Below are 21,509 nucleotides of genomic sequence, written 5' to 3' on the forward strand. Positions count from 1 at the left end.
ATTTCTGTGTGTGGTGCTCATACTCGATATAAAATTAATTGAGATGTTTTGAATATTTTGTTTACATTTTTTATCATTTGCATATCATTAACATGTCTATTATTAACATATCTACTGATCGTGATTTCCAATTCCACGACTTTTCCTTATTAGTGTTGCAATTTCAACATTGAAGCGTGTGTTATAAGAGGATCAAGGCCGGGGAACTTGACTTGCTGGTTACTGGGAATCACACTGGTCAGTCTTTAAAGGGATTCTACCATTACACAGGCACCATATTGAAGTATTAGAGTAAAGGAGTTGTCTGGGACTTTACTATTGATGGCTAATACTTAGGTCATAGGTCAACAATATCAGATTGGTAGGGATTCGAATCCCAGCACCCCCACTGATTAGTTCTTTGAAGGGGGTGCGGTGCTTGGGCAAGCATTGCAGTCTTTTTATTCTCGACTACCTAAAGTGCCATACATTTTGTAGTGGCTGTGGTGTTGCGGTTTATAGCAGCTCTAAAGTGAGGGGGACGGCCATTAAAGAATGTATAGCACTGTGTCTAGTGTTGAAGAGACTACAGAGCTTGCCCAACAACATGGCCCCTTCAAACAGCTGATCCGTGGGGGTGCTGGGAGTCAGACCGCTACCGATCTGACACGACCTACCCTCAGGACAGCTCACCAATACTAAAGTCCTGGATCTCGTATAAGCTGTCTGGCAACAAGGTTTATTAAGAGTTTCCAATGACAACCAGCAGAATACTGAGTGCAGCTCTGGAGTATAATACAGGATGTAACTCAGGATCAGTACAGGATAAGTAATGTATGTACAATACACAGTGACTGCAACAGCAGAATAGTGAGTGCAGCTCTGGAGTATAATACACACTTGCTAAACCTTTTAAAGGACATCTGTCAGCAGTTTTGTACCTATGACACTGGCTGACCTGTTATATGTGCACTCGGCAGCTGAAGGCATCTGTGTTGGTCCCATGTTCATATGTGTCCAGATTGCTGAGTTTTTATATATGCAAATGAGCCTCTGGGAGCAACGGGGGCGTTACCATTACACCTAGAGGGTCTGCTTTTTCTGCAACTGCCACGCCCTCTGCACTATGACAGGGACAGGTGTGATGTTTTCTCTGTCTGGTCCTGTCAATCACAGTGCAGAGGGCGCGGCAGCTGCAGAGAGAGCAGAGCCTCTAGGTGTAATGGCAACGCCCCTGTTGCTCCGAGAGGCTCATTTGCATATATTAAAACTAGGGAGGAGCGAATCGACTTTGGATGAAACATCCAAAGTCGATTTGCTTAATACTTCGTTTGAATACTGTACAGAGCGAGCGCTCCGTACAGTATTAGAATGTATTGGCTCCTATGAGCCAAAGTTATTACTTCGCTAAGTCTCGCAAGACTTCTGGTAATAACTTCATACATTTCTACTGTAAAAACCCATTTCCCAAACTCGGGTTCGGTTCCAAGCGGCACCTTGCGACCGAACCCGAGTTCAGGAAATGTTTTTTTACAGTAGAAATTAATTTATCAAGTTATTGTGTGAAGTCTCACGAGACTTCGCAAAGTAATAACTTCGAATCATACGAGCCAATACATTCTAATACTGTACAGAGCGCTCGCTCCGTACAGTATTTAAACGAGGTATTATGCGAATCGACTACGGATGTTTCATCCGAAGTCGATTTGCTCATCCCTAATTAAAACATCATTTTTCTCAGTAATGATGACACATATGAAGATGGGACCAACACAGATGCCTTCAGCTGCCAAGTGCACATGTAACGGGTCAGCCAGTGTCATAGGTACAAAACTGCTGACAGATGCCCTTTAAGTTATAACTAAATATAAACTGTAAAATGGTGCCCAGGGGTGGTAAGTATTCTTTAGGCGGAGAAGTAGAATCCCTTTAATACACAACAAAATGGTTAAAAGACTTCTACACTATCATGCAGACCTGTAACACTTACATTAGGCCCCAGATCATTGGTACATAGGAAAAAAAAGAAAAAATATATTAAATTTGCCCCATAAAGTCACATAAATAAGGAAAACAATTCTTACATTTTCATTTGATGTATGTTTACATCCAGGTAGAAGTCGCACAAAACCCACTTCAAAACTGCCTGTTGGGCTCCATTCACACGGTGTTTGGTGTATAGCTCCTAACGTATAGTCCGGAGGTCTCTTCCATTAGGTCTGCCATTGACTCTCTCAGCTGGGGACCGATCCCCAACTTGCCAAGACCAGTAGGCGATATTTTAAAGGGGTTTTCTGGGACTTTGCACAGGTCATCAATATCAGATGGCTAAAGGGGGCAAAGCTCTCTGACAATAGACAATCCCATTTCAATGGGACGGATATCTCCTATACAAGTGTACGGGAACATATAAATATAACTTGGACAACCCCTTTAACTATTTACCGGGCATAGCGCCATACATTTGGTAGTGGCTGCGTCTGGTACTGCAACTCGGTATCATTCAAGTGAAGGGGACTTAACTGCAATACCAGGAACAGCCACAACCAAATGTATGGCGCTATGCCTGGTAAACAATAAAGGTACCATAGCTTGGCAGAGTACCGTAGCCCCTTCAGTCGGCTGATCGGCAGGAGTTGGACCTTTATGGTCATCAATAAAGTCCTGGAAAGCCATTTTAACCACTACCTAACCCTCATCATCCTCATTCCACTAATCCTATTCCTAGAAGCTGAGGCATAGACAACGCCGCTCATTAAGGGCAATATCGAGCTGTCCTTTTGCATATCTCCTTCTTAAACTCCACCATCCTTGTAAAAGCATATCTGTTTTACCAACAATCCTGATTTGCCGATCAATGGCACACTTGTACAACCTGTTGACCAATAAACAAGTTAGACTACAAAGAACAGTCCTCTTATTTGGAAGCCAGGAATGGTTTATGCTGAATGTCAGACTGCACACTGTGTGAACGTGTATGAAGACAGAACACTGATATACCAGAAAAAAAAAGTTTTTTCATAATTGCATCAATAAACTACAATTTGACTGCATCATGTGAACATACTCAAGATTTGTTTTAAAAATTCAAAGGGGGTTGTCCCACGAAAAATGTTCCACAGTTTTCAAACCAACATGTGGATCTGAATACTTTTGTAATTGCATGTAATTAAAAATATAGTACAGCCAGTGAGCTATTCACTGAAATCTATCTGTATAGCGCCACCTGCTGTTTGTCCTTTTCCTTATTTCTCTGTCCACTTCACAGACGTGGACACACATGGTCAGTTCTATAGTAACATGTATCTGTAGCGCTACCTGCTGTTTGTTCTTTTTCTTATTTCTCTGTCCACTTCACAGAGGTGGTCACACATGCTCAGTTCCATCCTTCAATTGACTCCTGAGCCCTGATAGGGAGAGAGCTCCAGCAGAAAGTACACACCCCCTGTCACGGGTGTTACTTGAAAATGCTGGGACCCTAGCAAACTATTAAAAGTCACTCTCTCCTCCCCAAGTAAGTTTTAGAACCCCAATTCTGTTCCCTTTTTATTATTACCATTCTGTGTAATGATGTGCCTTGCAAGGTAGCGGGTTAGAGATAGTACCCATCCCCCACTGTGCTCATAAGAACACATTCCTGAGTAATCTCAACGACATGCTTGTTACACACTGGAGGAGGGCCTGATGGGAATAACTGTGGTCTGCACTAACAATTAATCTGGCTTCGACCAGGCACTTCAGCCTAGATAGGATGTAAGTATTGATTTGCCCTAGCTATTGTACACCCTAAGGGTGTCGGTCATGTGTTCTAACTTGGTAGACAGCCATGTGTTATAGCATGATCGACTGGAACCCTACCACAGATTTAGGCTAGTGATGTTTATTCACTTTTTATTATTCTGTATGTGATTTGTTTGTGTTATTGTATATTTAAAGAGGACCTTTCACCGATTCTTACCCTATGAACTAACTATACAGACATGTAGAGCGGCGCCCGGGGATCTCACTGCACTTACTATTATCCCTGGGCGCCGCTCCGTTCTCCCGTTATGCCCTCCGGTATCTCCGCTCACTAAGTTATAGTAGGCGGAGGTTCCAGTCCCTAAGTTATGGTAGGCGGAGTCTGCTCTAGCGCTGGCCAATCGCAGCGCAGAGCTCACAGCCTGGGAGGTTATTTTCTCCCAAGCTGTGAGCTCTGCAATGCGATTGGCCAGCGCTAGAGCAGACTCCGCCTACCATAACTTAGGGAACGGAGATACCGGAGGGCATAGCAGGAGAACGGAGCGGCGCCCGGGGATAATAGTAAGTACAGTGAGATCCCCGGGCACCGCTCCACATGTCTGTATAGTTAGTTCATAGGGTAAGAATCGGTGAAAGGTCCTCTTTAATCACACTTAGTAAATATATTTATTCACTTTTTATTATTCTGTATGTGATTTGTTTGTGTTATTGTATATTTACTCACACTTAGTAAATATATTTATTCACTCAGCCTGCGTAAGCCTATTCATTCTCATATCTTTTGAATTCACTTTACGTTACATCACAGGATCAGGGATAAGTGTCTGATCAGTGGGGGTCGAATTGATGGGGCCCCTGCTGATCACAAGAATGGGAGTCTGTGCTCCCCTGTTTGAATGGCCTGGTGGACACATAAGGGGAGATTTATCAAGAACGGTGCTATCTGCGCCGGTCTTAATATCCCCTGCATTGCTGGAGGATGCATCTAATTTATGATAAGACTCAGGCCTCATCATAAATTAGGGACATTATCCAGCAGTCCTTGCACCTAAACAGAAATCTACGGCAGCTCTAAGCGACTTTTAAACACCACTTTTCAGGTGCACCTCTATTGGGTGCTGGACATTGCCGAGCACTTGCACTTGTCTTTACCGCTCCATTCAAACTAGGAACACAGGCCCCCATTCCCCTGGGGCCACAGTGGTTGGATCCCTGATCATCAGACACTTATCCCCTTAACAGAACCACCCCTTTAAGTGAAGAATGTGGTTGAATCTTATCCAAACATTTTGGTCGATCTGTTTTCTAGGGGTTGTCTCATAAAAGACAACTCATTTCAAGGATGGCTAGAATCCTCTAGAACTCTCTGGTCCTGCTTATAGAAGGGAGTCCCAACAGGTGGAACCCCCTCTATGATGTCTATATTCCCCAACTGGGCATATGAGCAAGCGCTGTCTTTATAAGAGAGGGAACAGTAAAGCAATATTTACACTATGAAGCATAAAGCGAAGGAAAGTGGACGGGCTTTATGGTGTGACACTACTGCTGCGCTCAGACACTTAGGCCTCTCCTCACCTCTGCTCCCTCTCCCCTCTCACAGCGCACAGCCTCCCATAGACATTGAGGCACAGATACTGCAGCTGCACGCCCTCCTCCTTATATATCATTTACAGTATTACACTTGAACATTTACAGAGAGCCTGCAGACTGGTGAATGGGAACGACATACCACTGGAAGGTGAGGGAGATGCTACCTTCCTCCTATAACATATATTACACAGTTTCATGTAGTCACGTGTACTATTGAGGTACGAGTTAAAGTATACAAATACATCACAGCAATCTCAGCTACACCACATTGCATGCAGAGTGACCACAGGGGGTGCTAGACTTCTCTACTGTACTGCTAGGGGCTGACAAGGGCGGTGTTCACGCTAATGTTTATCTGTCTGCTTTTTCTAAGATATGTTTTGAAGAAAATCCTAGATTTCGAGGGGCTCAGTTAAGACCCCTGACTCCATGTTTCCTATTTGCAGCAGAGAGGTAACCAAACAGGCACGTTCAGTTTCCATCATAGTCTATGGGAGATAGAGAATCCCAGGAGTCCTGATTAGCACTGATGCCTAGGGTCCTGGGTTCGACCACAGACAATCAGCATGGAGTCTGTATGTTCTCCCCATGTTTTCGTGGGTTTCCTCTGGGTCCTCCTGTACTGCAAAATCAACAGACTGATAATGATCTGTGTACAGTGCGGCGGAATATGTTGGTGGTATATCCGCAGCAGGAAATAAATCCATAAGTAATAAGCAGAGCATACATATGGACATACTGTACAGTATACATTTGGAAGAATGTCATGTATGTCAGGAATCAGGACTAAGTACAGTCCGAAACGCGTTGACTGGTGTAGGGAGATGTCCTGCTGTTTGCCTTTTTAAAAAATATTTGAAATAAAAAATTTATGGTTTTAAGACTTGAGTGCTGGACCCACTAGTTTGTTTCTGCATTTGGAAGAGGGTATCAAGGAGCCTAGGGTGAGCAACTGATGGCCACTATTTTCCCACCGCTGCTCTAAAAAAATCACAAATAAAGTTCCAAAAAATTATGGTTTTATGTATAATAATTTCATCACTTGTCCAATATGCATAATTTTTTTTTAAAAAAACATGCAGCAGACGGACACTAGTGTGAACCCTGCCCTTAGCAGTTCAGCACAGTGGTGTTACTACCAGGCACACAAGGCACTCAGGTTATCAGACTGCTATCACATTACTGTCAGTCCAGAGAAGACATATCCAGGGCTGTAAGCGGCACAGGTGCCAGAGGGATCACTCACCTCGTATGAATTTTCCAGAGGAGCAACACGTACACACTGTAAAAAGGGCCAACGTCATACATCTGATCATAAAGTGTAATTTAGCACTTCCTCTTAGGCTAGGAAGGTTTGATTACATTTCCATGATGTCTTTTCATGGACCATATATTACAGATTGTCTCTACCCTACCTGCAGCTTTCTGCTGTGCTCACTGTCGCCTCACTGTCATGGTATATCAGTAGTAATAAGTCAACCAGACTGGTAATTTTTTCTTGAAGACGTTGCGCTAGTTATCCGACAGGCTTTCTCAATTACAATTCTAACTGAGAAAGCCAGTTGGATGACTTCTTCAAGAAGAAAAAAATACAAGTCCAGTTGACTTACTAGTGATATACCATGACCTAGATGAATGAGAACCTTCACAGACATGTGTCCGATCCTTTGTTCTCAAGGAAGATAAGCCAGAAGTGCTGTGGTCTGGTCGGTTCTGAAAGGGTACTAGCTCTGAAGTGCAGTTGGGGATATAAGCTACTTACAAAAAGTTAGGGATATTTGGCTTGTGGGTAAAATTTCTGAATGAACCTAAAATGCACTCTAACCTTTACAGGTGACCTTAATGTGACCTTCTCTAAACTTTTGAATGCACATGTCCAACTGTTCAGTGTTTCAGTACGTTTTGCACAACTTGCTGTTCTCTAACAAGGAGCTTAATGGCAAAATTAACATGAATCCATGAATTGCCCAATAAAATTTCCTGGTTCAATTGGAATGGGTATTTATACAGTCCTCCTCATCATGCTGTTCACATTTTGACATCATGAGACCAAGATGACACCTAACAATTGATCAACAGTATCTCGTCATTGCGACGCTTCGAGCAGGATGTTCTCAGACGGAAGTGGCCACTGAGCTTAGAGTGTTACCCAGTGTCATCAGCAGGTTGCAACAGAGATACAGAGATACTGGAAGAGTCACAGAAAGGCATAGAGGGGGACGTCCTTTGGCCACATACCACACTGATGACCACTTCATTGTGAACAATGCCCTGCGGAACCTGATCATGAATGCCACACAATTCCAGACACATTTAAGGGAGGTGAGAGGCACCCAAGTGTCATGTCAGACCATTCAAAACAGTTTACATCAGCGTGGTCTGTGTGCTAGACGACCTGAAAGGGTACCTGACCACACCACCAGGCACAGGCGTCATCGTCTTGCATGGGCCAGGGAGCATCTACGCTGGACGAGGGATCAGTGGGCCTCAGTGCTGTTCACTGATGAAAGTCGAATCACGCTGGGCAGAAATTATGGCCACCAACGATGTTAGAGAAGTTAAGGAGAGCGTTATGCATCAGCCACTGTTGTCACCAGACAAGCCTTTTGTGGTGGTGGTGTTACAGGGTGGGCAGGTGTGTCTAGTCAATACAGAACTGCCCTACACTGTGTGAATGGTACAGTGACAAGCCCATACTACTTGAATAACATCATTAATCCAGTCATTGTGACTCTGCATGAACAACACAGGCCTAATTTCATCTTCATGGATGACAATTCACCAGCTCATCGAGGTCGCATCATTAGGGAATTGCTGCTGGAGACTGAGGGACCTCTAATGGAGTGGCCTGCACTTTCTCCAGACCTGAATCCTATTGAAAACCTATGGGATCAGCTGAGATGCCGTGTAGGGGCTCGTAACTCTGTACCCCAGAACCTCAATGACCTGAGGGCTGCCCTTCAAGAAAAGTGGGATACCATGCCTCAGCAGACAATAAGTCGACTTGTAAACAGCAGGAGAAGTCATTGTCAAGCTGTAATTGATGCTTAAGGTCACATAACATGTTACTGAGACATTGACATTTTCTGTTGGGGTATACCCACCACTGGTGTGGGCTTTTGTTTCAATAAATTGTTTGAGATGAGGAAATCACCATTTGTGCTTCTACGTAAATGCCCGACTTTCCTGATATAATATCACTGTAGTGGGAACTTTTTACTTTTTCCATATATTTTTCCTGAAAGCCAAATATCCCTAACTTTTTGTGAGTAGTGTATATACACAGTATGGTTGACTGGGCAGATTATAGACATCGAGAGGGGAATTGATCATGAGGGTAATATCTGAATTTTTGTTGGTGTACTTTGTGGCAGATTTATCAAATGCCACGAGTCTGTGAGATCAGTTTGGTTATCAGATATCCGTATATGAACAGATCTGTCAGTGTCAAAATGATGTCATCGTCCTATTCTGATCACATAATGATAGGATTATGATCATGTGCTAATGAGGGAGCGCTGACCGCACACATGTCCTCTGTACATAACAGTACCAGTGATATCACTAATACCAGACCTCGCAGGAGATGTGACAATCAGCTCTCTGTCCCTTTCTCTGGTCTACAGGACGCGTTTCATTATGCTTTATTAAGGGAAAGTCACTTGAGCCTAGATTCTCTAGATGAGATGATGTTATAGACTGCGGCCATGAAACAGTCCACTGAAGATCTAGTCTTTAGATGGCTCCTATTTAACAGCAGCAGCGGAGAACCCTGTGTCCACCACAACTGGCACCTTGAGGGACCATTTTGTGGACACTATTGCACTAGTTGTATCTGTGCAGAATATTAGATGACCATAAGAAACACCATCCTTTTATTTAAGCTGCATAGTCAAGTACTGTTCATGCAAGACAGGTTCTCAAAGGCTCTTGTCTTAAAGAGGACCCGTCACCTCTCCTTACATGTCTGTTTTAGCAACTACTTGCATTCACCCATGTAATAAGTAACATGTCTGGAGCATCTATTCATACAAATCTATGATGTGAAATTCCTTTATTATTCCTGCTAGAAGTTATGAATTTATTACTGGCAGTTTGCAATGAAGGTCCAGATGGTTGTTACCAGTTGGGGGTGTGACTGTGTGACACTATCCAATCAGTGCTGCCAGTGTCAGACTGTGCAGGGACACACCCTCATCTGGTAGGTAACATCCATCTGGACCTTCATAACTTCACACATAAATAATATGGGAATGGCGTAACCTAGAGTCATAAGAATAGAGGCTCCAGGATTGTTATTACATGGGGGATGCAAGTAGCTACTAAACCAGACATGTCAGGAGAAGGGACGGCTCCTCTTTAAGAAATATAGTACAACAGTTACCGGATTTTCGCCACTTCCTTGACAGTGCAACATGCCCTATTCTTTTGGCTTTGTGGCACAATGTTGGTGCCCCCACAGATTCAGGTCTCCTAACCCTTGACACGGATGCGGTCTACCTCTGTGTATCTCCACACCACCTTCTTAACAGTGCCCAGAGCGACAGATATAAGTGCAGATGCTAAGTTTATACGATAAGTTTAGGCCTATTAGACTGCATGATTATTAGCAAATTATCGGGAACAAGCGTTCATGGGAATAACGGAACGTTCAGGATAATTGGCTTTAAGAACCGAGCAGGCGATAAAAGAGCAAACACGCGTTCATCAGTATAATTATCGGCAGCACATCTCCCTGTGTAATCAGAGTGAATTAGAACAGGATAATGCCTGTATTAGACAGGAGATCAGCAAGCGATTCCTTCCCGGCAATCGCCTGCCCGCTAGCGGAAGAGACCTCTGCTATTACATGCAGTGATCTCCTCCGCAGCATGGAGAGGAGCCATCATTATGCCATTGCTCGTCCCCATGCTGTCTAGTGGTTTGCCGGCAGCACAGTCATGCTTAAAAATCACAATTGCCCGATGAATGAGCGTTTGCCCGTTCACCAGGCAATCGGTGGCAGTAATACACTGCAAGATGATCGCTAATGAGCGTTCACGTGAACCCTCATTAATGATTATTGGCCAGTGTAATACGGCCCTAAGGGAGGAACGACTGTGGCAGCGATCATTCCTCCGGCAACCAGTTTGCATCGGCCTGTGCAAATGAGCACCATCAACAAAAGGCTTGAGGAACCCCTAAGCCCCCAACAGCAGAACCCTTGATTGGCTGTTATACAGGCTGACCCTGCTCTATTGAACACAGAATCCTGCTGAGAACCGAAATTGGGGTGTATAAAAGACACAGCCGAATCCAACATTGGCCAAATCTGCCAATTTCATCGCCATGCGTATATGGTTACTTCTCCCAACGGCAAATCTCGTGAAGAAGGTTCAAGCATACTGGACTTCAAGACCCCCAATCCTTTGTCTGGTGGCAGCTTTTCCCCCTCCCATTCCCTACTGAGTAAGGAAAGGGGGGGGGGGGGCAGGAAAAATAACTGTTGGGTGACCAATTGTTCAGTCAGCTATTTAAGGTGGGACCATGGGCCTAGACTCCTCAAGATCCCTGTAGCAGAGGGGCACTTGGTGTTTTTAGCATTTAGCTTGGAGATATGCTGGTTATTTTCCAGACCTGGCACCTCCAGGTAGGTTCATCTACTGCATCAATCTCACTGCAGAGACACAACCCTGCTAGTTACTAATGAAGTCAGCATGCTCACATTGCCATGAATGGTGGAAGCTATAAGACAGGATGACATGAGGGGGCAGGGTAACACAGGGTCATATGTGTACCAACCTGAGGGTTCGCTGCCCTGCGTTGCGCTTCGGGATAACTTAGCCTTGGTCGATTTGCTTGTTGTCCTTGCGGTGACTGGAGAGGCTGAGGGGTTATCACCACGAATGGTGGAGAGGTCCTGCATGCTGAAGCTCCTTAGTCTTTCTGACAGTGCTCCCTGCCCCTTGGGGGAAAAGAAAAAATTTATATATTATTTTTTTCTGAAATAGTCATAAAAAGTAGGACAGGCATCTAACTAAACACTCATTTCATCCAAGAAACACTTCATTGCACTGGATTTTAATGATATTGTACAGTTCTAAGGGTTGTCAGGAATTAGAAACAGTGCCACTCTTGCCCATGGGCAGTACGTGGCATTGCAGTTCAGCCTATCTCTGTATGTATTTGGGGGTCTTAGTGACCAAGCATAATTTTTTCATTGTCACATTCCAAGAGCTAAATTTTTTTTTTCAGTTTTCCATCGATTGAAGGCCGTTAGAAGGCTTGTTTTTTATTTTTTGGACATAACTTACTGATTAACTTCTATTAATTCTTTCTAAAAGGAGGGGTGAAAAAATAACGGCAATACTGCCACTGAGTTTTTACGTTGTAAATTTTGAGACATTAAATTTGCATAATTAATAACGATAACTTTATTCTCAGGGTCAGTACCATTACAGCGATACCAAATACAAATAGTTTTCTTTAGGTTTTGCTACTATTGCACCCCGCCCCCCCCCCCACCTTTTTTTTTAAAGAAAATGTTTTACGGAGATGTGTGGGGGCTCATTTGATGGAAATCTGTCTTTTTTTACAATATCATTTTGGGGTGTGTATGACTTGATCACTTTTTATTCCATTTTTCTTGGGAGATAAAATGATGAAAAAACGGCAAATCAGCCTTTTTTCTTTTTTTCTGTAACATCCTTCACCATATGGGCTAACTTTTTTTTATATTTTAATAGCATGTGACGATGCCCATAATTATATTCTTTTTTGTTAATTTTTGGGGAAAGTGTGGTGATTTTATGTTTTAAGGTTTTTTATATTTTCAAAACTTTTTTTAAATTTTTCATCAGATTGCAACTTATACAGAATAATGGAAATTGCTCCGTTATTCTCTATAGAAATCACTATATCACAGTTTAGTGCTGCCACCTAGTGGCCTGAACTGGGATATACTAACAATGAGCCTGGAAGCCTAGTACAGGCTGCGGCTCATTTTTAGAAGAGAGTGCTTTTCCTGATCTCCGCTGGGGGAAGGCGCGTCTGTGCAGGAAGCCTGTGCTTCTGTTTTTTAACACATTTGACAAATGCCACAAGGGGGCCCACTGAGATTTATCCCCCAAGGGCCCACATCAACCTGGGGCCGGCCCTGCTTATCACAGTACTCATCTCAGCTCCAAGGAGCATGGCGTGTAGTCAGTTCCCATCCATCTCTAACAGACATAGTCAAAACATGTCATTAGAAGTATAAAATACGGCTGGAATATTCTGAGAGTAGAAACCAAATCTTATATTTTTTTAATACTATTTATTTATTCAGTTTTAATACAACATAGAAACCAAATCTTAAGACTCCGGAGACGAGAGTTTATATCACTGTTTTGGCAGTGGATTTATTCCGTGCTGCCAAGTGCTGGCGGGGTTATGAATGATGTTATTCTAGGGATCTCGGTTTGCGGCAGGACAGCTGCGATCATGTATAAACTGAAATTAAGTCTGTATTAAGCCTTATCCTACCAGAGGCGGAACTTGAGGATCTTGCAAAATCCATACCGGGGCCCTCTCCACCATCATAGCTCCTCCCACCCAGCTAGTTATATAGACACTCGCCTATCACTGCCCCTAAAAACACCCAGCTAGTTTATAGCCCCACCCACCTGGTTACATAGACACTCCCTTATCACTGCCCTGCCCATGGACATTACATCACAGAAAGAGCTATATTGACAAGGTCATGTGACCACGGCCCAGAATGGAAGATAAGAGCAATAGAGGGAAAAGAAATACATTACAAAATTACAGTGACCTTCATAAATGATTATTTTAAAGGATGTGGATGCTAAACGGAAAACCCTTTTAATCGCTGCATCATAAAAATTCTGCAGTCTTCTAATATACTATGTGATTCAAGTCCTCACCATTTTCAAGACCTCTGCTTGCTGTCCGTGACAGAAATTTTTTACAGCATCCTGAAGAGAGCTAAAACTTTTCACAACTACAATTGTATCCAGTCTAGACTATTCTCTGTGACTTAAAGGGGTTCTCCGCCTTTTTTATACTGATGATTCATCCTTCCCATAATAATTTTCATTTCTGGGGACCTCGGGAATTTTTTGAATGCGACATGGCACCTAAAATAAATGTCTGCCAATTCAGGTCAGCAAAATCCATATTTAGCTGTTTGACTCTAGAGGCCTGCTGTGCGCCCATACATCATTTTTTGAGCACATATGGGGTGTTGGCATATCAGGGGGAAATGGGGAACAAAATGTGGGGTGCATTTTGTCCTGTTACACCTTGTGAAAGTGAAAAATGTGGGTGTAAAGCAACTTTTTCTGAAAACAATTGTAATTTTTCATTTTCACAGCCAAGCGTTTCCTAATTCTGTGAAACGGCTGATGGGTCAAAGTGCTCACTACACACCTTGAAATATTCCTTGAGGGGTGTAGTTTCCGGAATGGGGTCACTTTTTGGAGGTTTCCACTCTAGGGGTACCTCAGGGTGTGTTCAATTGCAAGATGGCGCCTGTAAATTATTCCGGTGAAATCTGCCTTCCAGAAGCCATTTGGTGCTCCTTTCCTTCTGACCCCTGTGGTACGCCCATATAGCAGTATACAAGCACATATGGGGTATTGCTGTAATCAGGTGAAAATGGGCAATAAATTAGGGGGTGCATTTTCTCCAGTTCACCCTTGTGAAAGTGAAAATTTTGGGCCTAAAGTAAATTTTTCTGGAATTCTTTTTAATTTTTTCATGTTCACAGCCAATTCCATTATTCCCCTTTGAGTACAAAGATCTCACTACTTGTGTTGATCGAGCATGCTCGGCCGAACACCAGTTCGGCTTGAGCATCTCGATGCTCGGCACATGGCGGTATTCGGCCGAATACTGCATGTGCTCGAGCGCGATGCTCGAGTCTCCTACCCGCACATTTGTTGCCTGCTACGCAGCTAATAAATGTGCAGGTAAGTACTGCCCTTCACTGTAAGGCTCCATTCACACGTCCGCAAATGGGTCCGCATCCGTTCCGCAATTTTGCGGAACGAGTGCGGACCCATTCATTCTCTATGGGACGGAATGGCTGTCCGCATCCGCATTTGCGGAGCGCGGCCCCCGATCTTCAGGTCCGCAGCTCTGCAAAAGATAGAACATGTCCTATTTTTGTCCACAGCTGCGGACAAGAATAGGCATTTCTATAGGGCTGCCGGGCAGGTGTGTTGCGGATCCGCAATTTGCGGGTCCGCAACACACAACGTACGTGTGAATGGAGCCTTAAAGGGGCGGGCTGCTGGGAAGGTCAAAGTTAAAGGGGTTGTCCAGAATCAAGATTGTTTTTTTAAAAAAACAGTTAAATCACTGTTATCAGCGGATTGAAGGTCCCCCCATGCCGTAGCCATGTTGGTTACTGGCATTACAGTGATTGGCTGGCCGGAACGCATCATCGGGTGCTATATAGCACCCGATGGCACGTGTTCGGCTCAGTGTTAGTCAGGGAGAGCTGTGCTGAAGAAGGGAAAGATAGTGTAGGGAGTGAAATTTTCTTTTTTTCAGTGGAAAAACTTGTCAGAGACCCAAAAGTCCTTTTAAGGATTATTGTTGTGTGTGGCAGCAGCAATCTATATTTTTAGCGCATCCTGGGCTAAATAGCGTGCAATAGTTAGGCCGCTGCAGACAGCGACATTATCTGTGCTACATCTCTTGTGTAATGTATGCACATCCCCAAAATATCTGTGACATCCAGTGTACTTTTTCCGTAGACGGTGTCCGCTGCGGACAGTGATATTAGCTGCGCTACATCTCCTGTGTAACGTGTGCACATCCAAAAAATATCTGTAACATCCAGTGTACTTTTTCTGTAGACGGTGTCCGCAGCGGACAATGACATTACCCGGGGATACCTCTCCTGTGTAACGTTTCCACATCCCAAATACCTGTGACATTCCCAGTAATTTTATATTAGCCGCTGCTGACATCAGCAATAGTTTGGCCGCTGCAGACAGTGACATTATCTGCGCTACATCTCCTGTGTAACGTGTGCTCATCCCAAAAATATCTGTCACATCTAGTGTATTTTTTCCGTAGACGGTGTCCACTGGGGACAGTGACATTTCCTGGGGTACATCTCCTGTGTAACGTTTCCACAACCCAAATACCTGTGACATTCCCTGTCATTTTACATTAGCCGCTGCTGACATCAGCGACATTATCTGCTGTATATCTCCTGTGTGACGTTTCCACATCCCAAATAACAATTTTTTTTGCGCATACACTTACAAATCCTACGTACTGTACGTGTGACATACCTACTTTCAAGCATATATAACAATTAACATGAAGAAGGCGAGCAGTAAGGGACAGGGAAGTGGCCGTGATGCTGATAGTGCACGCAGAGGCCATGGCCCTGGGTGCGTTGAAACTGTGCCTGCTGCCAGATCACAAGAAAAATAATCATCCACGATAAATGTCCCATTTTGCAGGGCGGCGCAGGACAACGCTCTCGAAGTCAGACCAGTGCGACCAGGTGGTCGGTTTGATTGCAGCAGATAATGCTTCCAGTCGGTTAAGCACCACCCTGTTTTCCACCAAGTCCAGTTTCAGTAGCCCAGAGTCTGGTCAACACAATCCTCATCCTGATCCAACTTCCTCCCACCATGGAGAGTCTTGCCAAACAAGTGATCCAACACTCGGATATTCCGAGGAGCTATTTTCAGCGCCATCCCTTCATTTGGGCCTCTCGACAAGCCCGCTTGAAGAGGGACATGAGATCTTGTGCCCTAAATTCCCAAAATCTTAAGCATCCACAGTCACAAAAAACATGACGGTGGGGAACGGCAATTTATTGTTTCACGGGGTGTATGATGATGATGATAATGAGACACAGTTGCCAATAAGTCAATGGCAATTAGTGTCTCAAGAGGTTGATGATGAGGATGAGACACAGTTGTCAATAACTGAGGTTGTTGTTAGGTCAACAAGTCAGGAGGAGGAGCAGAGTGAGGAAGTGGAAGAGGAGGTGGTGGACGATGAAGTCACTGACCCAACCTGGGAAGGTGGCAAGTCAAGCGAGGACAGCAGTACAGAGGGGGAGGGATCCGCAGCACCGCAACAGGCTGGAGGAGGCAGTGGGGTGGAAAAAGGGAGAAGGCGGGCCACACCAAACAGGCTAGCAACTGTTCCCTGTTCTCCCTTGCCAAGGGGTAGGTGTTCCGCAGTCTGGCGCTTTTTTTGAGGAAAGTGCGGACGATAAAAGAATTGTAATTTGCAACCTGTGCCATACAAAAATGAGCAGGGGTATAAACACTAGCAACCTCACCACCCCCAGCATGATCCGCCACATGGCATCAAAGCACCCTACTAGGTGGGCCGAATGCCTGGGTCCACAATCTGTGTCTGCGGGTCACACCACTGCCTCCTCTTCCCCTGTGTTACGTGCTGGCCAATCCCCTGTCGAAGGCGCAGGCCCGGATGCATTCCGCCCTGCACCTGGACCTTCGCAAGCACCATAAGCGACCACATCCACTTCCGTGTCCCAGCACAGCGTACAAATGTCCTTACCCCAGGCATTTGAACGCAAGCGCAAATACCCAGCCACCCACCCACAGGCCATAGCATTAAATGCACAAATTACTGGCCCTGGAAATGTTGCCATTTAGGCTTGTGGACACTGAGGCCTTCCGCAGCCTGATGTCGGCGGCCATCCCTCGTTACGCAGCCCCCAGCCGCCACTATTTTTCACGGTGTGCCATGCCCACCTTACACCAGCATGTGTCCCATAACATCACCCGTGCCCTGACCAACGCAGTTACTGTGCTTTCGGCCAGGGATGCTACATTTCCCTGATGGCACACTGGGTGAACGTTGTGGAGGCCGGGAGCAAGTCGTACCCTGGGATGGCACAGGTGCTACCCACGGCAAGAATTGCGAGCCCTACTTCCATCAGGGTTTCCGCCAGCACCTACGTTAGTGGCTATAACCCCCACTTCTCCTCCTCCGCCTCCTCTTCCACTTCCACCTCAGAATTATCCTCTTGCAGCACCAGTCAGCCATCAGTCGGTAGCTGGAAGCAGTGTAGCACTGCAGTGGGGAAGCGTCAACAGGCCGTGCTTAAGCTGATCTGCTTAGGTGACAAACAGCACACCGCCGCAGAGCTGTGGCTGGGGATAAGAGACCAGACTGAGCTGCGGCTCTCGCCATTCAACCTAGAACCAGGCATGGTTGTGTCTGATAATGGCAGTACCTTGGTAGTGGCTTTGGAGCTCGGCAAGCTCACAGACATCCCATGCCTAGCCCACGTCTTAAACTTAGTGGTTCAGCGGTATCTCAAAACATACCCCAATTTGCCTGAGCTACTGGGGAAGGTGTGCCGCGTGTGTGCCCATTTCCGCAAGTCGACAGCTTCTGCCGGTCTGTCAATGCTGCAGCAGCACTTACAATTGCCAGCTCACCGATTGTTGTGCAACGTGAGCACGCGCTGGAACTTGACGTTCCACATGTTGGCCAGGCTTTGTGAGCAGCAGAGGGCAGTAGTGGAATACCAGCTGCAACATGGTCGTTGCCTTTGCAGTCAGCTTCCGCTCTTCACAAGTGAGCAGTGGGCATGGATGTCTGACCTCTGTGAGGTTTTAAGAAACTTTGAGGAATCAACACAGATGGTGAGCGGCGATGCCGCTATTATCAGTGTCATCATCCCACTTCTGTGTCTATTCAAACGCTCGCTGCTCACAATTAAGGCTGACGCTTTGCATGTAGAAGAGATGGAAATGGGGGAAGACAGTACACAGGGTGATAGCCAGACCACCCTCAGTTCGTCTTCTCAGCGCAAATTGGATGATGATGAGGAGGAGGAGCAGGAGACAGTTGCCTCTGCTACAGAGGGTAGTACCCATGGAAGTTTAATTCCATCTGTTCAGCGTGGATGGGCAGAAGAGGAGAAAGAGGATGAGGAGATTGAGAGTCATGCTCCTGATGACGACAGCAAAGTCTTGCCTATTGGGACTCTGGCAGACATGGCTGACTTTATGTTAGGCTGCCTTTCCCGCGACCCACGTGTTTTACGCATTTTGGACAACACCGATTACTGGTTGTTCACCCTTCTCGACCCCCGCTACAAAGAGAACTTCTCATCTCTCATTCCTGTGGTGGAGAGGACGAGCAAAATGGTGCAATACCAGAAGGTACTTGTGGAAAAATTGCTCCAAAAATTTCCAGGTAACAACGCCGGCGGCAGAGTACGTAGTTCCTTGGGCAACCGAGGAGGATAGACTAGGGGAACACACAGCAGTTCCAACAGAGGCAGGGCAACACTTTCCAAAGCCTGGGACAGTTTCATGACACCCCGCCAGCACCCTCACCATGATGCGCGGCCTAGTGTCACAAGGAGGGAAAATTTTTGGAAGATGGTGAAGGAGTACGTAGCAGACCGTGTCAGCGTCCTCAATGATCCCTCTGTGCCTTACAACTACTGGGTGTCCAAGCTGGACATGTGGCATGAACTGGCGCTCTACGCCTTGGAGGTGCTGGCCTGCCCTGCCACCAGCATTTTGTCAGACCGGGTATTTAGTGCTGCTGGGGGCATAATAACTGATAAGCGCATCCGCTGTCAACTGAAAATGCTGACAGGTTGACTCTTATCAAAATGAACAAAGCCTGGATTGCCCCTGACTTCTCTAGAGGAAAGCGGCAGAACATAAAGGCACTTTAAATATTTTTTGTATAATGTACTGAATACACTGTATTCCCATGCACCCCTTCCACCACAAAAAAGGGTATATGGTTCAATCTTCCTTTTCTCATCCTCCTCCTCCATCATATCGACATGCTTATTAGTCTGCCCTCGCTCCTAATGTTGTAGAGGGTCAGCTCACCTGCAGGCCCTCGCATATAATGTTTTAGAGGGTCAGCTCACCAGCAGGTCCTTACCTACAATCTTTTAGAGGGCCAGCTCACCTGCAGGCCCTCGCATGTAATGTTTTAGAGGGTCAGCTCACCAGCAGGCCCACAACCATAATGTTTTACAGGGTCAGCTCACCAGCAGGCCCTCGCATGTAATGTTTTAGAGGGTCAGCTCACCAGCAGGCCCTTACCTTCAATCTTTTAGAGGGCCGGCTCACCTGCAGGCCCTCAGCCATAATGTTTTACAGGGTCAGCTCACCAGCAGGCCCTCGCATATATGGTTCAATCTTCCTTTTCTCATCCTCCTCCTCCTCCTCTTCCATCATATCAAAATGCTTAGTCTGCCCTATCTCCTAATGTTTTAGAGGGTCAGCTCACCAGCAGGCCCTCACCTACAATCTTTTAGAGGGTCAGCTCACCTGCAGGCCCTCGCATGTAATGTTTTAGAGGACCACCTCACCAGCAGGCCCTCACCTACAATCTTTTAGAGGGTCAGCTCACCTGCAGGCCCTCGCATATAATGTTTTTGAGGGTCAGCTCACCAGCAGGCCCTCACGCATAATTTTTTCAATGGTTATCTAAGCAGCAGGCACTTGCCCATAATTTTTTCAATGGTCCTCTCAGCAGCAGGCACTCGCCCATAATTTTTTCGATGCTCAGATCAGCAGCAGGCACTCGCCCCTAATGTTTTAAAGAGTCAGCTCTGCAGCAGACCCTCACCCCTAATGTTTTAGAGGGTCACCAGCAGGCCCTTGCCCCTAATGTTTTTGGGGGTCACCAGCAGGCCATCAATCATATTTTTTCAAGGGTGTATGATGCCCTCTTTATGTGTAATAAAGGGTGTATTGGAGTGCCAGTTCCTTGTAATTTTTGGCAGCCCCTTCACTTAGTGCATAGGCTTTATGAGTGTAGGACTCCCACTACCTGAGCAATTGTACCACAATGTGAATGAGGCCCTCCATTATGTGATATACAGGTTGTATCGGAGTGCCTCTTCCTTGTAATTTTTGGCAGCCCTTGCACTTTATATACAAGTAAATATACAGGAAAGAATGTTTCCTAACAATTTTTCCTCTAAAATCGATTTTATCTTCGGTTTGGTGCGCATTATTGTCAGTCTGTAAAAGTGGCGTACTACTCGGACAACATCGTTCCCAGCAGCGACCTGGGAGTCCAAGATGCATCCAGACATCCTCCCCATGCTGTTCCCGAACCATTTCGATGGTGTTTTTTTTATCAATTTCTGACCTTTTCTTATGAACCAGACACCCTCCCCTCTTCAGAGCAGGGGGTGTCTGGTTTAATGCTCGGGTTCTCCCATTGCACCCGAGCATTCCAACACTACTCACTACACATCTTGAAATATTCCTTGAGGGGTGTAGTTTCCAGAATGGGGTCACTTTTTGGAGGTTTCCACTCTAGGGGTACCTCAGAGTGTCTTCATATGCGACATAGCTAGCAAAAGCCAATCCTGCAAAATCTGTCCTCCAAAAGACCTGTGGCGCTACTTCTCTGTGTTTTGTGCATCCGCAATTTGTGGACAGCAAAACTCATACGGCCATCTGAATGAGCCCTTTAGAAAAATAGCTCTAAAGCAATGCTCCCCTGTCTTCTGTTTCCATAACTGTGGAGACTTGCTCAGCACTGACTGTGTTATGTAATCAGAAGACAGAGGAGTGCTGCTAAGGCTCAAAATGGGCCACTTTAGGGCTATTTTTCTAATAGAAATGTATGATTTCAATAATTAAAGTATATTACAAAAATGGTCAGTATTACTGCCCCTAAAAAAAGAATGACAGTCTCGACAGTCCTGAAATTACAATATACAGTTGCAAGAAAAAGTATGTGAACCCTTTTGAATGATATGGATTTCTGCAAAAATTGGTCATAAAATGTGATCTGATCTTCATCTAAGTCACAACAATGGACAATCACAGTCTGCTTAAACTAATAACACACAAAGAATTAAAAGTTACCATGTTTTATTGAACACACCATGTAAACATTCACAGTGCAGGTGGAAAAAGTATGTGAACCCTTGGATTTAATAACTGGTTGAACCTCCTTTGGCAGCAATAACTTCAACCAAACGTTTCCTGTAGTTGCAGATCAGACGTGCACAACGGTCAGGAGTAATTCTTGACCATTCCTCTTTACAGAACTGTTTCAGTTCAGCAATATTCTTGGGATGTCTGGTGTGAATCGCTTTATTGAGGTCATGCCACAGCATCTCAATCGGTTTGAGGTCAGGACTCTGACTGGGCCACTCCAGAAGTTGTATTTTCTTCTGTTTAAGCCATTCTGTTGTTGATTTACTTCTA

The 21,509-nt window shown here is 45.2% G+C and overlaps 1 protein-coding gene across 4 annotated transcripts in view; it reads right to left on the reverse strand.

Moving 5' to 3' along the window:
* REEP1 (receptor accessory protein 1) overlaps positions 1-21,509 on the reverse strand; it is a 95,188-nt gene that overhangs the window by 31,784 nt on the left and 41,895 nt on the right. For 3 of the 4 annotated variants that reach the window (XM_040419269.1, XM_040419270.1, XM_040419271.1), the window contains exons 6-7: positions 11,092-11,254; positions 6,557-6,592 (exon numbers count right to left, since the gene is read on the reverse strand). In XM_040419269.1, the coding sequence (XP_040275203.1) occupies positions 6,557-6,592; positions 11,092-11,254 (199 nt within the window). The remainder of the gene's footprint in view (positions 1-6,556; positions 6,593-11,091; positions 11,255-21,509) is intronic. The other variant, XM_040419272.1, reaches the window with a different exon arrangement.

The sequence above is a fragment of the Bufo bufo genome, chromosome 2 (genome assembly GCF_905171765.1).
Source record: "Bufo bufo chromosome 2, aBufBuf1.1, whole genome shotgun sequence".
NCBI classification, from domain to species: domain Eukaryota; kingdom Metazoa; phylum Chordata; class Amphibia; order Anura; family Bufonidae; genus Bufo; species Bufo bufo.